This window comes from Trachinotus anak, unplaced genomic scaffold (genome assembly GCF_046630095.1).
Source record: "Trachinotus anak isolate AG129_WGS33_773 ecotype Australia unplaced genomic scaffold, CSIRO_AGI_Tana_v1 ptg000025l, whole genome shotgun sequence".
Lineage (NCBI taxonomy): Eukaryota > Metazoa > Chordata > Actinopteri > Carangiformes > Carangidae > Trachinotus > Trachinotus anak.
This window is the reverse complement of record NW_027273876.1, coordinates 2,560,447-2,586,027: the sequence shown is the minus strand read 5'-3', so window position 1 is coordinate 2,586,027 and position 25,581 is coordinate 2,560,447. Positions and strand designations below refer to the sequence as shown.

At 40.2% G+C, this 25,581-nt stretch overlaps 1 protein-coding gene across 5 annotated transcripts in view; it reads right to left on the bottom strand.

Annotated features, from left to right (window-relative positions):
- LOC139608854 (corticotropin-releasing factor receptor 1-like) overlaps nucleotides 1-16,258 on the bottom strand; it is a 61,724-nt gene extending 45,466 nt beyond the window's left edge. For 2 of the 5 annotated variants that reach the window (XR_011685103.1, XM_071462959.1), the window contains exons 1-4: nucleotides 15,400-16,255; nucleotides 11,573-11,660; nucleotides 9,878-9,937; nucleotides 9,351-9,476 (exon numbers count right to left, since the gene is read on the bottom strand). Coding sequence is in view for 4 of the 5 variants with exons in the window: in XM_071462959.1 (XP_071319060.1) it covers nucleotides 9,351-9,476; nucleotides 9,878-9,937; nucleotides 11,573-11,660; nucleotides 15,400-15,429 (304 nt within the window). In the remaining variant the exon portion in view is untranslated. Of the gene's footprint in view, nucleotides 1-9,350; nucleotides 9,477-9,877; nucleotides 9,938-11,572; nucleotides 11,661-15,399 lie in introns of all 5 variants that reach the window. The other 3 variants (XM_071462958.1, XM_071462960.1, XM_071462962.1) reach the window with 3 other exon arrangements.
- Between the last annotated feature and the right edge of the window lie 9,323 nt (nucleotides 16,259-25,581).

Below are 25,581 nucleotides of genomic sequence, written 5' to 3'. Positions count from 1 at the left end.
GTTTTTGTGTAATCCTGCTGACAAACAAACCAACAAAACAACAGACATGGGTGAAAATATAGCCTCATGGATACTTAAAGTATATTTTAACACTAATGCTACTGTATTTTGATTGAAGTAAAAAAATACAAGAAATCATCATTTTCCAATTCTCAGGCAGGGACATTGCTTGCTCTAAGTACTGGAGGTGAATTGTGGCTCTTTACATAATTTGTATTTGATGTCAGACAGGTAAGTAGGCAGGTAATGTATTAATCCCCAGAGGGGAATGTCTTTGTTGCAGCAGCAGTAAAAACACAAACAATAACAATAAAAGCACAAGAATAAAATCAGGCTAAAAGAGTCTGAAAAGAGCTTTCCAGGGGACTCTGGGTCTGAAGGGGTTAACATTATGACCAGTGTGATGAATGCAGACTTGTTCTGATAATAAAATAAAATAAAATAAACCAAGTGGAACCATGCAAACACCCTCCGATGGCTCAGCAACTTAAGTCGAGGATTTGTCTGGATCTAATTTTGGAAATCCAGCCTGGTATCCAGATTCATGGAACTGCTGTTTCATAGGACTGCTATTCAGGGGAAGGGACATGTTCAAACCTCAGACACAATGGATGTCGGATTTATTTCCATTTAGCATTTAGCATTATAACTTTATCTGTCACAAACATTGGGCTTGTAGCTGTTACAGGTCTCCTCCGCCTGCCTGTGAATAACATTTTGTACTCATGATGTTTCATATAAATGGGTCAGGATGAGGACAGGTTTGCTGCTTAGCAAATTTAGTATTGTGGGTTTTGACTCCGGTTCATGGCCCTTTGTGTTATCTGTAACTGGAGCAGAGACAAGAATTCATATCGCCCTTCTCCGCACTAACTTTAAGATGCTTTTATGTGTCAGTAAATCTTTTCATGGATTCATAGTCTTTGGCTGTGGAGTTGAGACGCTGACTTTTGTACTCGTGCACCTGAACTCTGCAGTAATCTCCCACTGGAACCGAGAACAGCAGCTACATCCACTCAAGCTTTTAAGTGCTCACTCCTTTTAACTGCCCTTCTTTCCACCTAAAGCCACTTATTACTGTCCTACTACTGCTTACTCTACCACTAATACCACAACTACTACTTCCTCTGACTCGCTATGCTTATCTGTGATTAGCACTAAAACCTTGTCTGTCTGAGGATATACTGAATATCAGTTTATCTTTACTAATCTCGTTACATTTTAAAAATATATTACCATTTATTTTGTGTATTGAGTATATTGTTATTATTAATGTTATTACCATTATAATTACAAAAAAACACACAAACAAATGTGAGAGGAGTCTGAAAACCACCTCCCTGGGTCTGATGTTTGGGTATGTAAATATATTTTTTTATAGAAACACATGTAAAAAAACAAAAAAACAAAAAACAAAACAACATTTATTATATCCCAATGATTTTCTTTCATAACAAGAGCAAAAAAATATTAAAACTTGAATAAAAAATAAAATAATAAAAAAAAAAAATAAATAAAATAATTCAAATAATACAATTTAAAAATATACACATATATGCCATCGATTATTGATTGACTTAGGTACAATCACCACATACAACATATAACAACCACAAGAGTCATAGTTAAGACTTGTATACAAGGAATGAAGGTTCAATCTTGTTTTTCAAAACTAAAATTAATTATTTGAAAGACGTCATTCTACACAGAGCTTCCTCTCCAATGTAAATGAAATACGCTTTAGTCATTATGATGTAACGAGATCTCAATTTGTGCCAGTATTTTATCTCTTTTTGGGTCATGTACCGGTTCAGACTGTGTTATTAATACTGTAATTAATATTGTATTTTATATGCCTTGTGTTCTTTTTTTTCTCTTTTACATCTGTTAATGTATAGATGTTGTCTCATGTGTATTCGTGTGTATTAAGCAAATTACATTTGCTCCTGAGCCCCTCTGACTGTGGTTATCATTATGTTGTCCTCTGAAAGGAATCCGATTTGGTTCATGTGATACTTAATCAAATTTACAGAGCCACAAACATTTTTTCTCCTTTCATATATTATTATTGTTTTTTAATGTTTTTTTGTTGGTCTTTTTTACTGTTTATGCACTCCTAATACAAAATAATCATCTGCTGTCACAGTGATGTTGGGATTTTATAATGTTTCACAGATTTAAAAAAAAACTGTGTAGAGTAAGTGTAAGTGTAAAGAATAATAAGGAATGACCATCTATAGAGAACATTTTTTAAACACATTAGTTCTGGGTGTCTAATTGTCACTGTGTCTGTTTTAGTTGTAAGTGTGTCTATATGAACAGTCCAAGACATTTTCTCATCAAGGACAACACGCACAAGTGTTGTGTTAGTAGCTGTGTCATCTGATAAAGCAGGCATTGTGTAAAAATTGTTTTTAAACCATATCTTATGTGTGATGTACCCTGTACAGAGAAACAGAGGAGTTGATATTGACTTTATCTCTTGGTGGCTGCAGACGAAGTGGAAGTTAATCAGCTGCAGCCCGTTCAGCCAGAATATCCACATTCTTTGGTAACTACTTTGGCTCAGATAAAAAAAAAAAAATGTCACTTCAAGCACTTTGGAATTTAGAGGCCACACTGTTCACCACCTCCACAAAGCATCCAATCTCTCAGCTGTTAAAGAGGGAAAAGGGCCTGTAGTTAAAATACCAAATCTCAGTGATAATATCGCACATGTGCTTGCAGTTAAAATGCATCGCTGAATTTTGCTGCTGGAATGTGTTGAAATTTAGAAGAGAAGAAGTCATCAGGGCTCACACTGAGCCCACAGGAGAAATATCAGAAATAAAAGAATATAGAGCACAGAAATGCTCTGATGATCACGCAGCAATAATCTATAAGTCTCTCTTATACGTTCAGAACCACATAGATTATGAGAAAATGGGCCCCTGGGCACAGACTTGTAAAAGACCCACCCACCCCTTCTACACAGAACCAACACCCCCAGACTGAAAGACACAAAACGACTGCTAACGTGCAGACAATTTAAAGATGTGTTAGGCTTCTCTGTGTGATTGCTTCATATCTCTTAGTCTCTGCAGTGGTTTTATGTTCATTTTGCGTCTCTTTTTAGTCGGTTTCATCTATTTGTGGTGTTTTTTCATGTCATTCTGCTCATTGTGTCTGTCTTTGCATTTATTTTGCATCTATTTATGTTTCTCTTGCATCTCTTTTCAGTCTGTTCTGTCTCTTTGTGGTCTTCTGTGGATTTTTGTGGTTGGTTTGTGTCTCTTTGTGGTCATTTCAAACGTCTTTGTAGTCATTTTGAGTCTGTTTTTTTGGTCATTTGATTATTTCATACAGATGGCGGTTCAGTAATCCATCCATGTGTGCAACCAAGCCATTATCATGGGGGCTGATCAGGCTGAGAGCATAATTAGAAGCCTGTGTCTTGTTCAGTTTTCTCTGAGTGTCATGGCGCTGGAGGCTGAATAGCAACTTTCCAGCCAACGCTGATCATCATCAGCTTTTCCCTTTTCAAATAACTTCCAGTAAACTAACAAACAAAGCTCTGCCACTGTGGTAAAGTTCTCAATAATCATTGTGTGCATGAGAAACCCTTGTCCTCACTTCAGGTTGTTAAAACTGCTGGCATGTATGGAGCCTGAACTCGGCCACCGACGTAATTATAACATTTCACAATGTTTAATTAAAATCAATTAATAAATGAATTGACTGTAAAAACCCATTAGAATTGATTAATTAAATATGCATTTAAATAACACATTATAAACTATCTTAAGAATTTCATCACATTTTTTTTTTTTTTTTACTATTTATGTCTGACATTCATTCTCTATCTAGTCTCTAGCACTGTTTTTCTCTAACACGGGTTTACATGTGTGGCCAAATCAACCAGGACGGAAATCTTTAAGGATTACAACTTGTTGCTCCCTATTTATATCATTCATTCTTGTAATTACGCTCTCATCTCTCTGATATTCCCTAAACGATTTATCTTTAACAACACGCTGGTGTCACAATGTCAAAAATGATGAAAAGCATTATTTTTCTTCAAGTTATTGTCTCAGAAGTCTAATGGCCTGATGTATGTAGGACTGTTTAAGGGTTAAATTATGAATAAATGAGTAAATTTTAAAGGTGATCCCATCAAATTGCTCCTTATAGGAACGGTCCACAGCCGAACGAGCAGCTGTGGGAGGCTCACAGAGACAACGCTAATATGTCAATGTAATTTAGTTTTGCAGGTATTTAAATTAAAATTTTGACCTGATGATGGCACTGGATAAAGGGTCAAGGGATCAATGAAGTATTAGCATTCATCCCGAGGGGAACATGAGTGTCTGAGACAAATTTCACAGCGATCCATCCAATGTATGGACTGTAGATGAAAAGGCTGAAAAGAAGGGCTGGTGTGCAGTGGCTCCACTGCTGTTCACCGTGCTTTATCAGACTCGTTCTGACTCTTTGTGCTGGTAAATATTTGCTGTTGTGAAAGAAAGCTCCTCCAGCCATGTGCTCGTATGAAGTGTCCTCAATGTTACAGCATCCTAACAACCTGGTATTGTCCGCTCAAAGTGCTGGAAATAAAACCAATGAAAACGAAGAATTATCACCTTCTAAATTGATTCCTAATGAGAATCTGCAAGGTCACTGTGTTTGTCTACTTTTCAGATGAACATTGCTTTGTGCGGAAAAATGCATTTTATAAACCACTTTGGTAATAAAACGATGGCAAATAGCTCAGGTGTTTCACTCCCTACTCTTTCTTTCCCTCCTCTGATCTCAATGGTGCAAAATATCAAATATTTAATATGATTAATAATGAATTCATGTTAATAATACACCAAAAAGATATTCAGAAACAACACCACAGGGGAATTTATCATTCAAAGTAAATTAATCTGCCTTAAATTTTCATAAAGTAAACACGGCGTCGCCCTGTATCCTGAACCCTTTTTCCTCCTGTTGACCTTTGCTGGCACTGTCAGCTGATGGGACGTCTTTTTTAAGCTTTTAGGCTACGCTCGAATAGAGATTATGTTAATCCTGAAGGTGAAATGAACCTCGCAGTGTCAAATTACCAGTGAGCTGCTGCTGAATTACAGCCCAGCTCACTCTCACTCTCTCACTCTCTCTCTCTCTCTCTCTCAAGTGGCTCCTGGGGGTCCTGTGGGGGTTTTAGACTTTAAATTACCAAGAAACACATTTGCTTTTATCTCGTAAATTTACTTAATTGTGTTTACTGTATGTCCCTTGGTGGTGTTTGTGTTACCTTCAGAGTGCTGCGGTGGCCTAGATAGATACACATCACTGACTACAGATCACTGTGTGATAGGAGTCACTGCCAGGAAGATGTTTGCTGATGACCAACCTACACTGTTTTTATGTAAATAACATTGGATATTAGTTATAAGACTAATTCTTATACATTGTCTAAATGAAAACATGAATTAATCATCAATCTGATTAATAAACTAAGTTCAATTCTTCATCATTTTGTTGAGGATGACAACATTTTAGAGGATAACTGTGTGTAATTTTATTTAATGTCTGACTGGAACCACAAAAAGTTTTGCGTATGTTCATATCTGGATGTGTGGGCTTCATTATGTTTGTGTGTGATAATATTAGAATGGACTTTTTTTATTTTTACCTCCGTAAAGTAGGCTGTTTTCACTCGTTCTTGTTTATTAATTAGCAGGATTACACTAAAACTACTGAATGTAACATGAGTCGGGGAAGAACCCTTTAAATTTTGGGGCAGATGCAGATCATTTAAAATCAATTTGAATTTTTTTCTCTGAAGTCTGGTGTATGTTGGCAGAGGTCTGAGCTACCTTTACTTCCAAATTTCCAGCTGAAATATGTCTTTATAAGTTCACCATGCTCACAGAAACAGTTTTAGACCACCTTCATTTTTCTAGTTGTTGATATTTATACTGATATTCAGGCAGTGCAATGTCTCAGTGTTTCTGAAACTAAATCATATTACAAATAAATAACTAAGATCTTTTTTAAAAAAAGGAATTACAGACTCTTAAATCCTAAATTTAATCTGATTTTTGACTCATCCAGCTAAACACGCTGCTGATGTTCTTCCTATGATGGAAATTAAACATTGTTCAGAAAGTTTGTCCCAACACTCTTGCAGAAATGTGTTGCACTAGTAGTTTGCTTTGCTTTCATCTTCTCTCCAGTTCAACCTAAAGCTCCAGCTCCATGGGGTTTAGGTCTGGAGACTGTGCTGCTCCTCCATCATGTTTTGGGTCATTGTGTTACTGTAAGATGAAGTGTTTCTGTCTTACTCTCCTTTTCCTCACCATGCCGACACCGACATCCAGCCCTTCCTCCTGCAGTACAGTATCGTCCTAATGATGCATCACAGGCTGTGGTAAGTCAAACTGTACGAACGGTTTGCATCAACTTTCAAGGCTTCATTTGCCTCCAGTGCTGCAGGAAAACTGGGAGAAAAGCTTGTTTTTCCATGATGGACATTAATGTCGCTGAGTAACGTGGATGGTGTTATTATTATCATTAGCACATCAACACTGTGCATCTAAAGTCTTTGTTCAGGTAGAAAGCAGTCCGACTTGCTCGAGGTCGCTCTGTTCATTCGGGAGCAGCTGAACCTGTACAAGATGCTTTGTAGATACAAAGTCATGCAACAGAAATGCAGCCACGCAGGCGTCGCGGTGGTGAAACGTGCACTGAAGCGTCGTAAAAATGTTTGCAGTGGAGCTAAAGTTCCTGATCAGCTCACAGATGTAACCAGATGTTGTAATTACGAGATACAACAGTCATGATTACAAAAGATTTTTCTTTTTTTTGGTGAATGTAATGCACGTTCATTCTTTTCTTTATCATATGAGACAGAAAACTAAATATTTTTGGGTTCGGGGCCGTTTGTCAGATAAAACAAGAAATTTGAATATATACAAAATTATGATGAGCATTTTTTCCATTTGATTGCACTTTAATTAGAATTTCAATCAATGATGAATATAACTGTAAGTCGCAGTCTGTTTTATGTTGTTAAATTAAGGACAACCAAATAATTCATTAATTCCCCTATCAAACATAAATTTAGAGTTAATATTTTTAAATTACTGAAAGGAAGAAATCAGCCTCTTAATGAAGCGTAAGAAACAAACGAGCATCTAACATCTGACATCTGCAGGTACATTTTTAAGCTGTTCAAGGTCTCGCGGCTCACTTGCTAAATTGCTATCTAGCCTGAAAAGTGATTTCAGCAGTGTCCCATTTACCTGGTGGATGTTTGATTGATGGTTCGTTTAGCAAACCAAGGTCCAGCATGAGACCAAGACCATGTTTGCAGATAAGAAGGAGTTTAAAATGTAAAGATTTAAAAAGATATTTGCAAAGAAATTCTCTGTCGAAGTAAACGAAATGACAAATTAATTAATTTCCCGAAAAAAAGAAAAAAAAAAGAAAAGAGTAAAAGAGACCTGGTCTGAAGGGAAGCTGACAGAAATAGACTGGATGATAATTACAGCAGATCTAAGATGTGGCTGACCTGAACTGACCCGAGAACAGCAGAGAACAGCAACACTGACAGCAGCGTGATTATCCACAGTTCACACTCTGTCTGACTCAAAAACACATTTTTCTCCTATAATGATGATGACGCACATGATCAGAGCAGAGACAAGTCCACTCAGATTTACTCAGACATTAGTCCACCAATGAGACCGCGTACAGTTTGGATCTGGCCAGACTTGGGTGCCAGGTTTGGGTAAGAACTCAACGTTGTCAGCGGTAGATGCACAGACTGAGAATACTGTCGTTAAATGACAGAACTAAGGGTCTGCAGCCATGATGTACTTACACACAGTGGAGCTTTAAAGCAGCTATAATCTATATCTTTATGATAACAATGTCTCAGGGGTCACTGGGTCGTTGAATCTGCAGCTTGAAGGAGTTTTACACCGAGTTTCAGCTCATTGTGCATCTGCCTGCTTCGCTCTTACTTCTCTGATAATGTTGTTTTCTGTTGCTGTTCAGACAAACAGCTGTAAATGACACAGTGGAACATTTAGCAGATATTTCCCTCCGGAGCTGGTGGAGACCAAACACAGAGCTAAAACAGATAAAGACACTGGACTGGGATTCATCAGGTGACACAAGCAGGACTCTGCACAAAACACAATGTTGTTCTGTAACAGCTGGATGTGAAAATAAACACCTGTTTGCAAAATATGAAGTTCAAAGGTGGCGCTTCTGCTTCCCCAAAGTGTCAAAGGTTTAAACTGAAGGCTAGAACTAGCTCTAAACTCAAGGTACAGTTTAGTTGTGAACCAAAATATATGACATTACTGAGGGGAACGTGGATATTTGCACCGAATTTCATGACAATATATCTAATAAGAAAAAAAAACAAAAATTAACCTGATGGTGTCGCCAGAGGAAAAGTCAAACCAAGGTCAGTAGGATTCAACCTCTGGGGAACATTTCATTACAATCCATCCAACATTAGTAGAGATATTTCAGTCTGGACCAAACACACACTGGAGTCTTGCTCCATTTCTTAATATATAAAATATTGATTTCACAGTTTTGGGAGCTGTTTTTTTTCAGTCCCCCCCCCCATCAAACAACAGCATTTTAACAGAGCAGATAATTTGCTGAAGCTCTTCAACTTCAGATGAAGAGTTTGACCTTAGAGGGAGCTGTGGCACAGAGGAGATAAATAATAGTTTGGCACCAGAGCATAAATCTGAACCAGGTTCTTCCTTTCACAAAAACCTCAGCCCATAAATCTGATTTGTAAAATATCTACAGAGACACTGCACATAAATACAGATCAGATTATTGATTCTCGTGACCTGGATCGAGCTTCAGAGAGCAGATCTGATTAAGAAATTTCAGAATGAACACTGTGACTTGTATCTGCTGCTCCTGAGGTGGATGTTAAGATGTGTTTCCTTCGTTGAAGAGGCTTAAGCAGCAGCTTTTACAGGTTTACTCTGTGACATTAGCCCATCTGTCTTTTACCGTTTCATCCTGACACAAACATTTTTCACACTACTTGTCTTGTCTCCAGTACATCATGCTCCTTTCTCCTGGCACCTCATCGTGTATTATCTGCAGCAGCCCTACTTTTGTGTACACGTGTTTTTTTTTTCACACTTTTGTGTGTCTCTCGCTAATTTGTATGCTCATGTTAATTTCTGTATACACAATTACGTAAACAGGATTTGCCCAAGGGGAACACGGATAGGGGGCGAGTAGAAAAGGGAGGGTGGGGGGTGGGGGCATCAAATTAAATCTTGTGTTTAATCCATTGTTTCTGGTTTTGCAGGCGGGGGTTGACGGCGTGCACTTACTGGTGGTGTTGTATCTGACACCGTAGAACATCTCTGGACAGGGTCGTGACACCATCTGGCCGGCGCTGCTCCTGGGCCAGCAGGTGCCGATGCCGTCGATGGAGGTGTCACAGTAGAGTCCCGAGCCTGAAGCACAGGGAGGGGGGAAGGGAGGTGGGGGGACACAAAGGTCAGACACAAACACACATTCCCTGCATGGCTCAGGACTGCATATAGCCATGGTGAGATTCTGATAATGCTCCAATGATGTTGGCAGTAAATTGTGGGGCTGAATGAGCTGTTTGTGCACGAGCTTTAATGATGACTCCTGTGCTTTGCTCTGCTGCGCTGAGCTGAACGGCGTCTCCCATGGCACCACGCCAAGTCTATTTCCAGCATTGTTCTCCTCTTTGATGTTAGTCCTTCTAATCTGAGTTCAGATCAAACTTGTCTCCCTCGTGGGGTATTCCACAACAACGCTGCTTTGTATTAACTGAGTGGGGGAATCTGTTTCACACATGTGGAGAGGAGCAACGTGTCCAACTCACCGCTCCACTGACCTGTGGCATTGCTGAGCGTTTGGTTCCAGGAGGCAGCCAGGGACTGCACTGCAATCCAGAGGGGAGAGTTTCATCAATAACATAAAATCTTTGTTTGTGCAGTTTAAAAGAAGCTTTGAAATCTCATTAGATTCAGCTTAACGGTGACAAAGGGTGAAGCATTAAAGGGCAACAGTAAACACTGGTGACAGACCTTTCCCCGAGCAATAACAGGATGGTAGCTGTGAATATGAATCTAGACATGCCCCGAGGGTCAGGCTATTATTTCTTTAATAACACACAAGAAGATTTAGATGAAAATATCCAGAAATAAGGATGTTCTGCAAGGCAAAGTAAGCACTTAATTCTAAAGCTTGTATGTTTTAACCAGTGTTTTCACACCTTTTTGTGGTGAGAAAATGAATTAATCCAAGTAAAAAATGAAATGAGCAGGGATTAGTTTTAGTTGCTGTCCTCACAGGAGAAACCACAGCACTGGGCGTTTGTTCAAATGCTTAATAATGACATACATTTACATTTTCACACAGCCTGTATTCAGAAACTGAGCCTTAAAACCAGCCGTCAGGGCTTCTGGAACTTTGTGATGTCACAAGAAAGCAGTCACCATGCTCAGCCACACCCCCAAGCCCCGCCCACCTGGACCCGCCATCCAACCGTGAAGGATTTGGTTTCTCTGAGTGTTTACCTGAAATCTGCTTTATCATTATTGGGTCACTGAGAAAACAGTCAGCCAATCAGAAGAGGGGCTCAGATCCTCTCTTCTGATTGGCTCACTGACCTGTTGTTACTAGAGCTCCAGAGAGAAGCCTAAGAGAGGAGATGTGAAACTACACTGAGATGGTTTTTGGCTCTTCCTCTCAATATCAACACTTCAGATAAAACACTGGAGAAGTTAAAATATGAACCTTTAAGTCACCAGTTATCAGTTTTGGCCAGTAACACATGACTCAGTAGAACTACAATAAGTTTATTACAAGTAACAAGGAGTAAAAGGGATTAAACTGTAAAATGCAGTAATTATGTGAAGTTACTAATCCCAGTAACGCTGGACTCTCTGGTTCCTGCTTCTTAAATGTGAGTGTTCGCAGCTTTTCTCTGTTGAGACTGAATATTTCTGGGTTTTGGACTGTGGTGCACGTCCCCTTGAGATGTGAAACACCTTTTTTTGACATTTCAAAGACTAAATGATTTAGCGATGAGTCAAAAAGTAATAAATTGACACATAAATCAATAAGGAAAATAATTTGTTGCCCTCCTTGACACAGTTCAGTGCTGGTATAAGTCATCATGAAGCAATGCACCAGCATATTAATACACAGAGCATTGTTATTACTTGAGAGCTACCTGAGACATCTTTATGAGTATTATCAGAGGCAAATAACAAGAGGATATGTGTGTGTGTGTCCTCTCTGGGTGTTTTAAAACCAGCCATCACTGTGCTTGTGGTCTACATAGCCATGGAATAATAAGAAAAGACAGTTTGCCAATAGCCACAAGGGGAAAGTCCTGATTGAGGATGAGGGTTTGGCATTTAGCAGTTACCATCATGAAATGGAAAAAGACTGAACATCAATTCAATCTCAAGTGTAACAGCAGTGGATCAACTCGAATTCTCAGGTTGATTTATAACCGCCTTTTAAAAGCTTTGGTAAACACCCCGCTGACGCTGGCCCCTCAACTTACATGAGAAATTCCCTGACAGCATGAGCAGAGCTTCACATGTCAGATCCGCCAAAGAGGCCGACGGCAGGAGGCTCACGATGGCGCACACCTGCAAAGAGAGAAGAGAGCACGGGTCAGGATTCATCGGATAACAGCATATCTCTCTGCCCTGCTCGGTGAACGCTTCGCCTCCTGTTCCTTTAACTCCCTCGTGAGGAGCAGATGAAGTTGTGCTGAATCAAACTGAAAGACTGTCGCTGCCCTTGAGCAGATGATGCATGTATTAACAACTCCCCTCGTCTAATGCGGCGCTCCTAATTTGGAGCACTTTGTAGTCTGTAGTCATCATTCTCCCCGTCAACAGCCCTGCATGTTTACAGATACAAGTGTTCAATAAAATATAAAGGCAAAGATAAACTGATTGCCATCTTAAAGGGGGGTTGTGATGATAAATTCAGGATATCGCAGTGTGTGTGTGTGTGTGTGTGTGTGTGTGTGTGTGTGTGTGTTTGCCTGCTTTGCATGTATGCGGAGGGGGAGAAACATTGAATAATGCACATAATTTGAAAACTACAGCAGGCAGCTCAGGAGGCGTGATCCGTCTCTATCTGCTGGATCTCGTGTGACATGAGTATCACCGTGTTTCCACCGCGATAAGAACATGAGAACCTGTATTTAGTGTTTTTATGAAATGACAACACACAGCGAAGATCGCGGCGCAGAGGTTAATATTTCATCCACACACTTTGGTCTCGACTGGATCCCTCTCAGCCTTTATGAGTGACATCTGGAAACCGTCCAAACCATGAAGGTTGGAAAGGAAAAAAAAAAAACATCCAGTGAATGTGCTTCAGGTTGCATGTGGAAACACTGAACCACTGCTGGGCTGGCACCATCTGTCAGTGCTATTTTATGAGGCAGAAAAGACCACAAAAGACTGTAAAATGTCATCAGTTTAGGTTTTTGTTTGGACTAAACAGGCCTTCCTAATTGACCCCTAACACCTCAGTGCAGCTGTCCTTTCCCTGCAGACCCAGGCGGGGGGCTACTATTCCCAATAAAGTCAATGTTTCATTTCCTGCTTAAATAAAACATCCTTCAGTGCATCAATAATGCAGCGTCTGAAACTGTAGACGTTTCACATCTTTCAGAGAGAAAAACGAAACTTTAAATTCATTAACATTCCCGTCATTAAATGTGTCTTTCTTGTGTAAAAAGCATGTTCATACCTGCTGGTCACAGCAGTGAGAAATACCAGCAGTGTACATGGTCACATCATACAAGAGGCTGGAGTGCCCCAGATTTCAAAGCAGGGTTCCTAATGGGCTGCTGCGTCTGCTTCACGCCCAGTGAATCCTGGGGCAGGTATCAGGGTACAGTAACCTACTGTCCCAGCTGTCCACCCCCTTCCACATAATTAAAGCTCAACAGCTGACGGCCACAATGTAAACACCAGGATAAAACAAGCCGTTAATTTGCAAAGGATTTTATCAGGGAGATTTGTTTTCAGTGCTGGAGGAAGATTTCAGCTGCTTTACTTCAGTGAAACGATTAAACGACATGAGAATAAGTCATTAAAAGTAAAAGTCCTGCATTTAAAATGATACCGAAGTGAAATCACAAAACTGTTTTCAACAAAAAAAGCCAAAAATACCCGTTCACAGGATCATTATTACTGAGGCACGAATGACCGAGCAGCATTTTTGCTGTCGCTAATCTCAACTCCATAAAGACATTTCTGCCAATGATCAAACTCATTTTACAGAACAGTAACATGTTTCAACTTCCTTCAAGATCAAATCAACTTGTTTTAAAAGATTTTCAATAATAATAACGATAAAAAATTCTGTATCCAAGGTTGACGAGCCCTTCAGCTCCCCCATGGGGACGGATCTTCTTGTTATTGCTATTTTAATTTGCCTTTAATCCACTTCTGGTTTGTTTCATACCAAAATACCACCTTTACAAGCGTCAAGAGTTATGAATCGTCCTGAATATTTCTACTATACATAGATTTTTGAAACATTTTTCCATTAAAAAAAAACCCCAGCCTTGATTAAACTGCATTGCTCTGAACTTCTTACACTTTATTGATCAAACCACATGAAATTTCTGAATGATTTAATCGCCTCTTTGCAGCCAACACCGATGTTTTCAAGGTTCAATGGAACATATATTATTATAAAGTGTTTTTTTTACAATATCTCAGCACTTGTGAAAATAGCTTTTTGAAAAGTGAATGTTTATTAAAAAAAAAATAGATCAGTGATGTTCTCAATGTTTTTCAGACTGGTCGCTCTCTGTTTTCTAGAATCTCTTGACAACTCATCTTTCCTCCTTAAGCACCTCCTTCCCTCAAACCTCAACATGTCTCACCAGCACTTATTACGCAAATGAGTCAATGCAAATGAAATATATAAGAACGACAGGACATGTCCAAGAGTGGCTGACAGACCTCGGACTCCAGGGGGCTCAGGACTTTAACGACTTGATAATGCATTGAGTTTGAGAGGTTGACCACATGTAAAAGTGTATGAAAAATACTCAGCTGATAAAAGAGGTGAAGTATTTCCCTCTGAAACCACCTCCAGCAGACGATTGAAGTGTCATGAAACAGCAGCGATGGAGAGAAACCGAGTACATTTACTCTGTACCTGAGTATTTCTGTTCAGTGCTACTTTATACTTCTACTTCACTCCATTACAGATGGGAATATTGTGCTTTTTTATAATATGATCAATAAGTTAAGACTTTATTGATCCTGCATAAAGCTGTTAAAATTAGCTCCTTCTTCACCAGCTGCACCAATCTGTACTTTTACTTCAGTTAAATTCCGAACGCCTGACGTCTTGTCGTACGTTACAACTGGATTCAGGTCCAGCACTGGAATAAATGTTCCCAGTTCTTGTTTGACCTGAGCAGGCATGTGATATGCGAGTTGCTGTGAGCGTGGGGGCCCTGGACGCTCTTAAATCACAACAATGTGGACGCGAATAGAAAGCAGGGGGGGACTTCAAAAAAGGGTTCAGAGGATTCTTTACTATTCTTAGTGCGACAGTTTTTCCTCACACAATGGGTAGGAGGCAGATGAAGTAATTCACCTCAGGCATCAGTAACAACATCATCGTGTCTCTTTTGAGTGCAACAAATCCCATGCTCTTGTTGTTGCCTCTGTGGGCTCTCCATGCTGAGATGGTATCAGATAATTGATCTCAGTGAAGCATTTTTAAGACTTGAAATGTGAACTTAAGCCTCAATTTGTCCACTTTTCTTCTCCAGGCAGCATGAGAAGTGGAAGTGAGAGGAGTGCACTTGCTGCATTAACACTCTTTAATCCCCAGTGTCCCAAATCCTGGGTTTTCAGCATCTGAATCTGAGTCCCAGATAGGAGGAGGAATCCTGTCTTTTTCTCATGCCATCTTAACCCCACAGTCCTGGTTCATGTCTCTGTGTTTACATGTAAACACAACATTGGCAGCTTCAGGACTTCGATGAACTAATATGATGCAGATTGTTCTTAATACTCCAGTGGGAAGGTGGAGAAAAATAAAATCCCCAAGCCTCCCTCAGGGTTCCTGTCCTGCCTCAAACCTCAAACCTTTCAGAAGACAGGGGCTTTTTTTGTTTGTTTGGTTTTTCTTCTTCTTTTTTTTAAATAGCTGTGACATGGAGACAATATCCAAAACGGACATCTGGATGGGATGATAGTGTTAAATCCCTTCACATCAAGATTATACTCAGCTGCAATCCGCCGGAATAAGACAGATCTACTTGCTTGTACTCAGATATTTTTAATGAAATGTGTAAACCCAGAGGAAAAGAAGATGAGGTCAAAGCGCAGAACTTACCTCAAGCAGAAAGAAGCATTTGCGACGCATTTCCACTCCTTTATTTTTCACATCATTTTCATGTGTCGTTAATATTTCTTCTTCTGACTTGATGAGATATTTCCTTTTTCACCGAGACTCTCCTCCGAGTTTCAGTTGTGCAAAGAAAAGTCGCAGCAACACGATTTCTGTGATGGTGTCAGAGATGCTGCTGCTGCGGCTGGGAACAAACCGGCCAGCCTCCAAGTGAGCTGTCGGGATGATATCAGAGGGTATGTTCCATTACGGTAATTTAACAACAAATAAAAGAAGAGAAAAACCCCGGGAGCACAAACACTTCATCTGGCCTCCGGGGGTGAACTGTCCTTTCCGCTCGCCCCGGCTCTCGGAGAACACGCCGCTCCGTCAGTTTGTGCTTCAGGACCTGGAAACCGGATCCACCGCGGAGGGACGCGCACCATCAGCCGGGCACCACCGTACCCTTCAAGGTTGGCCCTGAACCGAAACTCCTTTTACACGCACGGTTTGCTGCGCAGGTTACCCGGAGCTACACCGTCACGTCCCCCCACCCCCTGCTGCACCCAGCTCCCGGCTCCTGCCTGTGGACCGGCTCCTAAACGCGCCGCCCACGTTGTGCCACTTTGTCGGGAGTATCCGACGCGACCGAGGAATTACTCAGCTCCTCGCCTCGGAGTTCATTATGCACCAGCTCTCCGCTGCTCCTAATCTTTAATCCCTTTTGCAATCTAGATGCCACAGCTCTGAGAAAGTTAAAGCACGGATCCGGGCGAGGCGGAATGTTGGAGGGGTGGATCCGTGCGCATCGCTGAAGAGAGGAGAAGCTCTTATGAAGCAATCCAGGGAAGGGAACCCTTTTAACATGTGCCCTAATTTTCAGCTGAATTAGTGCCAGAGCTCTGAGTGGACAGATTTGGGCAGATGGTCCCACTGTGTCAATAAAGTTAAGAGTCCCCAGGGGATCTTTTTAAATAACCTAAAATCCAATGGAAATGAGCTCCAAAAACATGCTGTTTAAAAACAGACTTATCATTTTAATGCTGGTGTGCTCAGATTAGTGCTGAAACAATCATAATCAATTAGTTAATCAACTAAATATTAACTGTAAACAAATGGATTCAAATTTAAATTAGACATAAGCTGCTTAAAGGGATGAGAAAGAAAAAATAATACATACAAAATTATGTTTGTTTTTTTAATTTGGGGGATTTAAAAATGCAACTGTTCTTTTTTTGGCCACTTGGGGGCAGCAGGAGAAGCCACAGACACAAAACCACATATTTTCACCTAATAAAGTTGAAATCATCTCCACGCCCAGCAGTCAACCCTGCAGGCCAGCAGCTCGCCACCAGCGTTAGACACTGATGTTCAGCTCAGTGTAGGTTGTGAGGTCAGGTGACCAGAATTCAATGTCAGGATGCCGACGACAGCTGATGTTGATATTTTGTTGGTTTTAAGTTGTGTTGTGAAGTAACTAAAAGCCAACATCTTCCAAACGTCTCACACCAACGCCATCGAGGTATGATGAGCAGAACCCAGGCTCTGATAAACCTGACGTCGACCTGGTTTTAATTTCCACCTAAAATTTAAAGTCTGTCCAACATCCAGCTGGTGGAGACCAAACACAGAGCTAAGAGAGAGGAGACACCGGACGTACATTCAGCTGGTGGACACAAATACAACTCCATGTGAATGATCATGTTGCTCTGTAACTGCTGGATGTGTGAATCCAAAAGTTCTCCATATTAACCCAAAGGGTGATGATCTGTCAACTTTGTGTTCATGATTTGTTTCCACTGCCCCCAAGTGCCCAAAAAAAAAAAAAAAAAAAGTTATTGCAGGTTTAAGCTTCCAAATGCTCCAGTATGATTCATCGACTGTGTCTCTCTTCAGAGCACAGTTTCCTGCTGCAGCTGAAACTGATGAGACTGAAGCAAAACAGCAACATTTCAGATTGAAAAGCCAAATAATGAGCTGAAAGACATTAAAACGCTGTAGAGCTGAGGAGAACTGCACAGTCCAGTTATAATTCCTCCTTAGTTTGTCACTACAAGCAACTGTTTTTACATTTCACATAGTAATATTATCGATTTAGGGCTGCATAATTAATCAAAATACTATAAGAATCACAATGTGGCCAAGTGCAACAACTAAATTGCAGCAGCTGCAATTTTTTGATGAAGATAAAATGTGTCACAACATACTATAAATAAGGCACCGTGGTGCTACAGCGACGCCCCGGCCTATAAATCATATTCTCCAGATGTAAGGTTTGGGTGCAGACCCCAGCAAAACTCACATCATCATCATCAATCCCACTATAATTGTGACTTATATCACAAATACAATATATGTCATAATAATCACAATATGATTTTTTGCATATCACTCAGCACTAATATTGATATATTAACTAGAGCAGCTTCTGCCTCCTCAAGGCTGTAAAAATCCCTCAGAGGAACAGTCTTGGACAGAAACATTACTCTTTGGTTGAACTGCTCGTTCTTTGTGTTCATTCACATTCCTTCATCTTAAGAGGTCACAAGCCAAAAAGGTTGAGAAACACAGGTTTAAGACATTTATCGTGGAGAAATGCCAGATATTCTCTGGTTCCAGCTTCTCAGATGTGATTATATTCAGATTCTCTCTGAATTTTATCTTTGCAAATTGAATGTCTTTGAGTTTTGAAGTTCTGGTCAGACAAAACAAGACATCTGAGGACGTCTCCTTGGACTCAAATTGTGCATTTGTCACATTATTGTCAGACATTTTAGAGGAGAAACAATTAATCAACAGATTAATCAATACTGAGAATAATCGTTAGCTTCTGTCCCATTTCAGATTTTGCAGCATCAAGGGCTTCCATCCCTGTAGTGCTCCTGTCCCTGCTCATTTTAATCCACATTAATAATTTACACAACACATTATATTATTAGATGTCATATTATGCTCACATGCAGGAGGAGCGATGGCAGGGCTGCTAATATACCACTGAGGCTCTGAGTGCACAAAATGCTTTATGCACAGTGTGCTAAAGCTTTCTTTAGACCCAGTGACGTGCAAAGAGGCATTATTCAAAAGATGCTTTAATTCAAGGTGACAGCACCCTCCCCTGAGTATGCCATCTCGTGAAGTGTCAGTAGTGGCAACAAGGAGACCATAGCAGACTGGGTTATGTGGTTAGGATACTGTTTCGACTTATTGGTTATCAGCCTGCTCCTTGCAGGACACAGTGAGCCCACTAACCATATGCACACCTGTCTATGAGACTAGCATTCAGGTGCTGAAAGACATCATGTTAATCAGCCAGACAGGTGTTATGCATGCTTTAGCGAACCATTTGTTTTGGTCCTGATGTGGATTTTCTGAGCGGCCACCTGGGTTCATTCAAGAAGATTGTGTAAGACAGTCTTTCTAATCCCTTTTCTTGCAGCTGGATGAATTTACCATCAAGAACATAATGGTCCACCCCCTCCTACTCCTCTTCCTCCCCCTCCCCCTCCCCCTCTTCATCTAATCTGTAACACAATTTATCTTCAATCTAGTCATGAGACATTCCTGGTGCTAAAGGTCATTGCAGATGCGTGGACGATGACAGAGCATGTTGGGGTGCAGTACATTTATGTAATGAACATGCACTCGCCCCTGTTAAGGCCCAGATTAATGCGCTGCTCTCTTCATGAGTGCATTGGGTGATGAAAATGTATAACCTACAGACCCACCATGTGATGATAGCTGCATGGGAAAAGTGCAGTTAAAAGTGCCTTTATGAAACAGTTGGCTTTGTTAGCTTTCAGAGAGGAATATGTTTCAATACGACTGATTTATCCATTGAGTCATTTAAGAAAAAAACCCAAAAAATTCACTGGTTCCAGTTTCTGAAATATGAGGATTTGCTGCTTTACTTGGTCTTATCTGATACCCAGTGGTATTTTTTGGGTTTTGGTCTGTTGGTCAAAGCAAAAAAGCAATTTTATAACCTCCACCTTTCTGACATTTTAAAGAGACATTGATTAATTGAGAAAATAATCAGCAGATAAATCGTCAAAAAAAGAATCCACGCCTAAACCGCCCTAAACCTTAAAGCCCGACAGTTCATTCCTGACTTTGGAAACTACAGTCAACAAATCAGCCTCAACTCACCGCCCACTTAACTTGCTTGTTCAGACATAGATACCTACTGTTGCTTAGGTAGAAAAGACTCTTCTGTTTGAGGAAGAGCTCCAAGTCCAGAAACTAAATCCTATTGAAAACCTTTAGAAAGAGCTGGAATCTACAACTGCAAAAAGGACCCCCCTTGAACGCATGGCAGTGGAAGAGCAGCAGAAACAGCCTGCAAACTTCTGCAGTTTTTAAGTTTTTAGGAAATATTAAAAGGCTGTTTTTGTTGCCAAAGGTTCTGCAAACAATTATAAGTGATGGGGGCCAATAATTGTGTCCAGGGGACATTTCATGTTTGATTTATTTCACTGTTATGAAAGTTTTTTTGCAGTCTTTCCCATCCATCCGACATGATGTGACTGTGGCTTCTCTGGAGCTTTTGACCTCATCACACAGTCTTCATCAGTGTCTTCATGTAACCTAATAATACCTTTATATGTGTCGCTGCCATTGAGCGCACTCCACTGAGACAAAATTTCTTAATGACTGAAGAAATGTTATTAATTTTTGTTGCTAAGGGTTACTACAGTCAACCAAGGCTGGACTAGAGTCACATAATCATAAATTACTTTATCCAATCACTCAAACTTCACAACAGGCCATTAAGTGGACCTTGAGTTGAGAGTGTTTTGTCAACTGCTGTTTCCAAGTTTCAGAATGAATGAAGTTCAACTTTTTCAGTCAACACAGTTGAAAGTGCTCAAAATCATGGATGGTTTGAACATCAACATTTCCTTAACAACAGAGAAAACTCAGCTAATGATGATGAAGACTATTTGATATGGTCAAAGGCTCCAGAGCAAGCCAGTCAGCAGACATTGAGTTGAGATTGTTTTGCCAACTGCTGTTCCTGAGGTCGAGAATGAACTGTTCAACTAACAGTTCTTAATGAACAGTTTGAATGTCTACATTTCTGTGGCTACTGAGAAAACTCAATCTGCAGGGAAACACCACATGATACAGCATAAAAGTGTAAAAAATCATCAAAAGTTTTAACATCTACAATTCACTGATAACTGAGCAACCTAGAGTTGCTGATGAAGACCATTTGATATAAATGAAAGCCCCCAAACAAGCAAATAAGTTGACCTGGAGAGAACGTTTAGCAGCTGGTGTCTCCAAGGTCAGGAGCCAGAATTCCCAGAGGAAGATTAATGCAAAGTTTGATTGTTTACATTTTCATGACAACTGAGCAAACTCCACCTGCTGATGAAGACCATGTGATATAGTTGGTAGCTCAAAAACAAGAGAGTAAGTGGACGTTGAGTAGAGATTACATGGTCAACAGCTGTTTTACAAGGTCGACAACCTTTATGTTAACATGAATGAGACGTCAGTGAGAACCTTTCTGTTTGTTTGGACCGCTCCATTTCTGTGACACCTAAGCAAACTCAATATCCTGATGAAGACAATGCAGTATGGATGAAAGCTCCAGAATGAGCGAATAAGTGGATTTTAAGTTGAGACTATTTTGTCAACTGATTCAACTTTTGAGCCAAACGTGGTAGACGTGCTAAGAGTAACGGAGAGTGACACCTGAGCCAGGATCATCAGTGAGGCTGATGAAGAGCATGCGGTACAGTGGAAAGCTCCAGAACAAGTGAGTGAGTGGGTTGGGACTTCTTTGTCAAATTTTTTCAGCAATCTTAAATGTATCAGTTGTCAGTAGAGAAAGTTGCATAATCATAAATTCACTCATCCAATCACTGTAGCAAACTTCAAAAGCTTTTTGAGAGAGAAAACTTGTCAAGTCACTCAGTGAGATGGTGACCTAGAAAACAGCACCGGCTTCATATTTAAGCAATGTGTGTGTGTGTGTGTGTGTGTGTGTGTGTCAGGCGTGTGCATTCATGCTGATTCTTGTTTTGAGTTTTTGCCACATCTGTGCACTGTGTCTTACTGGCACATTCAGTGCAACACATCAAGCGCCCCCCCCCCAACAATAACAAACACAAAGCGATCTAAAACACACTGGTCTCGGCAGAACAATCTGCAGGAACAGTCAGGACGGGTGTGTGAGGAACAAACAAAGGCAGCATGCTGCACAGAACAAGGAACACTGGTTCTGCTTGTGCACTGAAGGAAGACAACGCACTGTATATTTATGAAGTGCATGTTTCCACCCAGTACGTCTTCTCTCCTCTCACACACCCAAACGTACGGAGATATTTCATGTGGTAAACAATTTCAAGAGTCAGTCCTTGAACCAGGTTTGTGACAAAGCCAATATGAGTTATTGGTGAAGCCTTCGGAAGATGGTGTATTGATTTTATGACAGAGCTGGATGTAGTAGCACCTTCCCAACATGACACAACTGGGTGCATGCTAATAAGGTCGCCTGACAAAGATGGGCTTTGTGTTCAGGTCCACCGCTAACCTTTATAAGACACGAGTAGGTTCGTTTAGAAATCCATGATACTTTTTTTCCCTGCGTTAAGTAGCCTCGTTAGCATTTCTCATCCACATGCAAAACAGCCATGACATTCAGGCTCTGTACTGTAAGAGTGGAGAGCTCAGGATTATTGCTCTCTGATTACAAAAGAAAGAATGTAGTGGTTTTCAGCACAGGATGAAACGCACACAGCATTTAATTTCCGATACTCTCTCAGGGATTACTTCCTGACAATCATGTTTGGGGAAAAGTCATTTGGTTTGTGAAATTTTAGTGACTCTTCTATTCTACACTCCTGACACGGGGATAGAGATGGTGGTTGTGTAAGATGATAACAACACAGATGAAATTGCAGTCTGTGCTCTGGATGAGCTGTCGTTGTGTTGTAACTGTCCATGGTCGTCCATGTAACCATAAAATTATGTGGCAGCATAACACAACGAGTGTCCTCGAGGACTAAACAAACAAATAGAAATACAAACACAAAAATAAGAATTAAGTTAAAATAAAACCCAAATATATACAAATTTATATATCATTGAATTTAATTAAATGGAAAAATATAAATAAAAAAGTATAAGTAAACAAAAAAAAATACAAACACAGATACAGGTAAAATACTAATAAAAATACAAAAACCAATAAGTAAAATACAAAATACAAATACGTGAAAATGAGGTTAAAAAAAAGGAAAGAAAAGATAAAAAATAAGAATTAAATACAAAAATAAAAATGAAAATGAAAATTGAATGACAGCGTTTAAATGAAAATAAATTAAAACAAGTAAAAAGTATGAAAAATGTAACAACACAAATGCAAATGAGACACAAGGCAAAAGGCAAAAGGTAAGGTAAAAATGATCAAAGTACAAAATAACGTGAAATTCAATACTGTTAAACAATAAAACTGCACAATTACAAATGTAAACAAATAAATAAATAAAAGAAAAAGCCCACTCACAGAAAGACCAATGGTCGAAGCCCACAGGGGATTGAAGTGACTGCTCCCTTAATTTATTTGGACACACAAAGTGTGTTACATTCATCCATTACCTTAATGAAGCCACCAACAAACAACAAGATGCAGCAGGTCAGTCTCCTTGAACCTTTTCTAACAGATTTGCTTCATTTTTTCATCCATCACCTGTCATTTACTCTTTCTATCTGTGTGGATCAATATTTCTATCCATTCATCCATCTGTCCACATCTTTAAGTCTTTTCCTGGTTTACTGTCTGTTTTCACATTAGAAGCAAGAAAAGACTGTCTCCCTTGTTCCCTCCACCACTGCATCTAATCCAATAGACACTCGGTAGTTTACTTGACAGTGAGCAGTAAATTGAGATTTTGGGGACTCACTAATCATCATAATTTTGTATCGTCACTGACAGCTAGCAAGTCGCACACTGGTAATTTTCGTGGATAAATTTACATTGACTTCGGACGCAGTGCGCTCTCTTTCCCATTGGGAAAGTGGTCTCAGACCTCTGCACCCAGCATGTGATTTCAGACAGGACCGAATCTACAGCCATGTGTCTCTGTGAGACTGTACAAAATGCAGCTGGAAATAATGGGCAAGTATTTATGTATTATCATAAACCAAAGCATTGTTAAAATGAAATTTTGACCTGATGGTGGTGCTGAGAGAAAAGGGGACAGAAATGTCTGAAGAAATTTCATATCAATCCAACCTATAGACGAGACAGTTCCCTTAAAACCACAAAGGTCAACTTCATGGACTAGCTGAGAAGTCAAGGGATCACCAAAGTCAGCAGGATGCGTCATGAATTTCTGTGCCAAATCACGTGTCAGTCCATCCAGTAGATGTTGAGATGTTACACAGAATAAGTGTAAACTTTGCCCAGCAGGAGGCGCTGGATGAAAAGTTGGAGGGGGTCGCCAAAGTCAGTCTCATTCAGCCTCTGGGCACCAGGAATATTTGTACCGATCCTTATGGAAATTTAATGGCAAACCATCCAAGAGAGAAGTCAACCTCATGATGCTAGAGGAAAAATTCACAGGGAATAAATCTACAAAACTTCAGAACAATCCATCCAAATGCTGTTGAGATACTTCAGTCTGGATCAAACCAGCTGACAGTGCCATCCCTACTGCCAAGCTGCTAGCATGGCTGACAGGGGAAAGGACTTCACACACACATACCATATGTGTGACATAGGAAAGCTCTGCAGAGAAGGATGGGTGCCTTCTGGCGGCAGCATCACAGCCACCACGCAGGTCCAGGACCAGTTCATGGAGAATTGATTATGTCTCGTCAGCGGTTCCGGTGGCAGGCCTTTATTTATCAAGTGGTCGTGTTCCCATGGTCCTGGCAGAGCTGCAGCAGGTGTGAAGGTCAACAAGAGAGTCATATTTTAATCAAAGACCAAGGAGCTAAAAATAAAACTCCCCCAGCGGGCACCGCACTGAGAGACTCAAGGAGATGTGAAAAGGCTCTAGTGTACACGTTTTAATTATCACGCATACACACTGGGGTTGTTGTTACGCATAAATGTCAGTTGGACAGGTTTTTCTGCTAAGGGAGCCATTAGTGGTGAAGAATGTGTCGCAATGCACCTTGAGTCTGGGCTCGGGCCAACACTGACAACAGGAATCACATGCCACAAATAAGGCGACAGTCCTGAAAAGAATACATTAACACCATTTACTGAGTGTGTGCCACGGCTGGTGTGGCATCTAATGTCAGCGTGAGTGTGTGAAAATCTCTGCTCATGCATCATTTTGATCTGCACCTGTGAAAATTTGAATTTCTCTTGTTATGCTGTATGTTTGTGCTGATGTCCCTCTACAACACCAGCCAACTTCCCTCTCTGCTCCAGCCTAGTTTCTCTTTTTGCTTCTAATTTCCTACAATTTCATCCCCATTTATATGGTTGATTGCTAATTGGTAATTTCATGGAATTGCTTTAATTTAATTGCTACTGCAAATTTACATTAATAAAACATACATTTGGAGAATAACACGTCCTAGAAAATGAATGTAATGGTTTTTTTGAATGAATGAACAATGGAGCAGAGGTAGGTTAGTAAACCCTTCTGTCTGATTACTGTTCCTTGTTGAGCCCACATGTGATCCCTTCATGTGATCACTCGAGAGCTGCTCTTAACAGTTACCACGCTTCACTGTAAGGACTGTGAGTCACTTGATAAATTGGTCTTACTCATCATTTTAAGTGAAGAACTTTTTTTTTTTTTTACCCCAAAGCCAGCCCTTTGAGGAATTCTGACTGAAATTCTCAGACGTTTAATAACTCATTTGCATTTAAATAGGAATTGATTAATATGGAAAAGGAAATTTGAAACCAAATATGCAGACATGGAGAAGTCATATAATAAGGATAATTTAGTACTGCATTGATAAGTGCAGCCAAATATAGATGTATGAGAAGTGCAGATGTCTCTCAACCAGCTTAAGAGCATTTGCAGTCAAAATTAATATGATACATAGCTTTGCAGCTCTTACAGGGCAGACAGCAGAACCACCCTCAGTGGAAAACAGCAGGTGAATTTCACCATGTGTGTCCACACACACACACACACACACACACACACACACACACACACACACACACACACACACACACACACACACACACACACACACACACACACA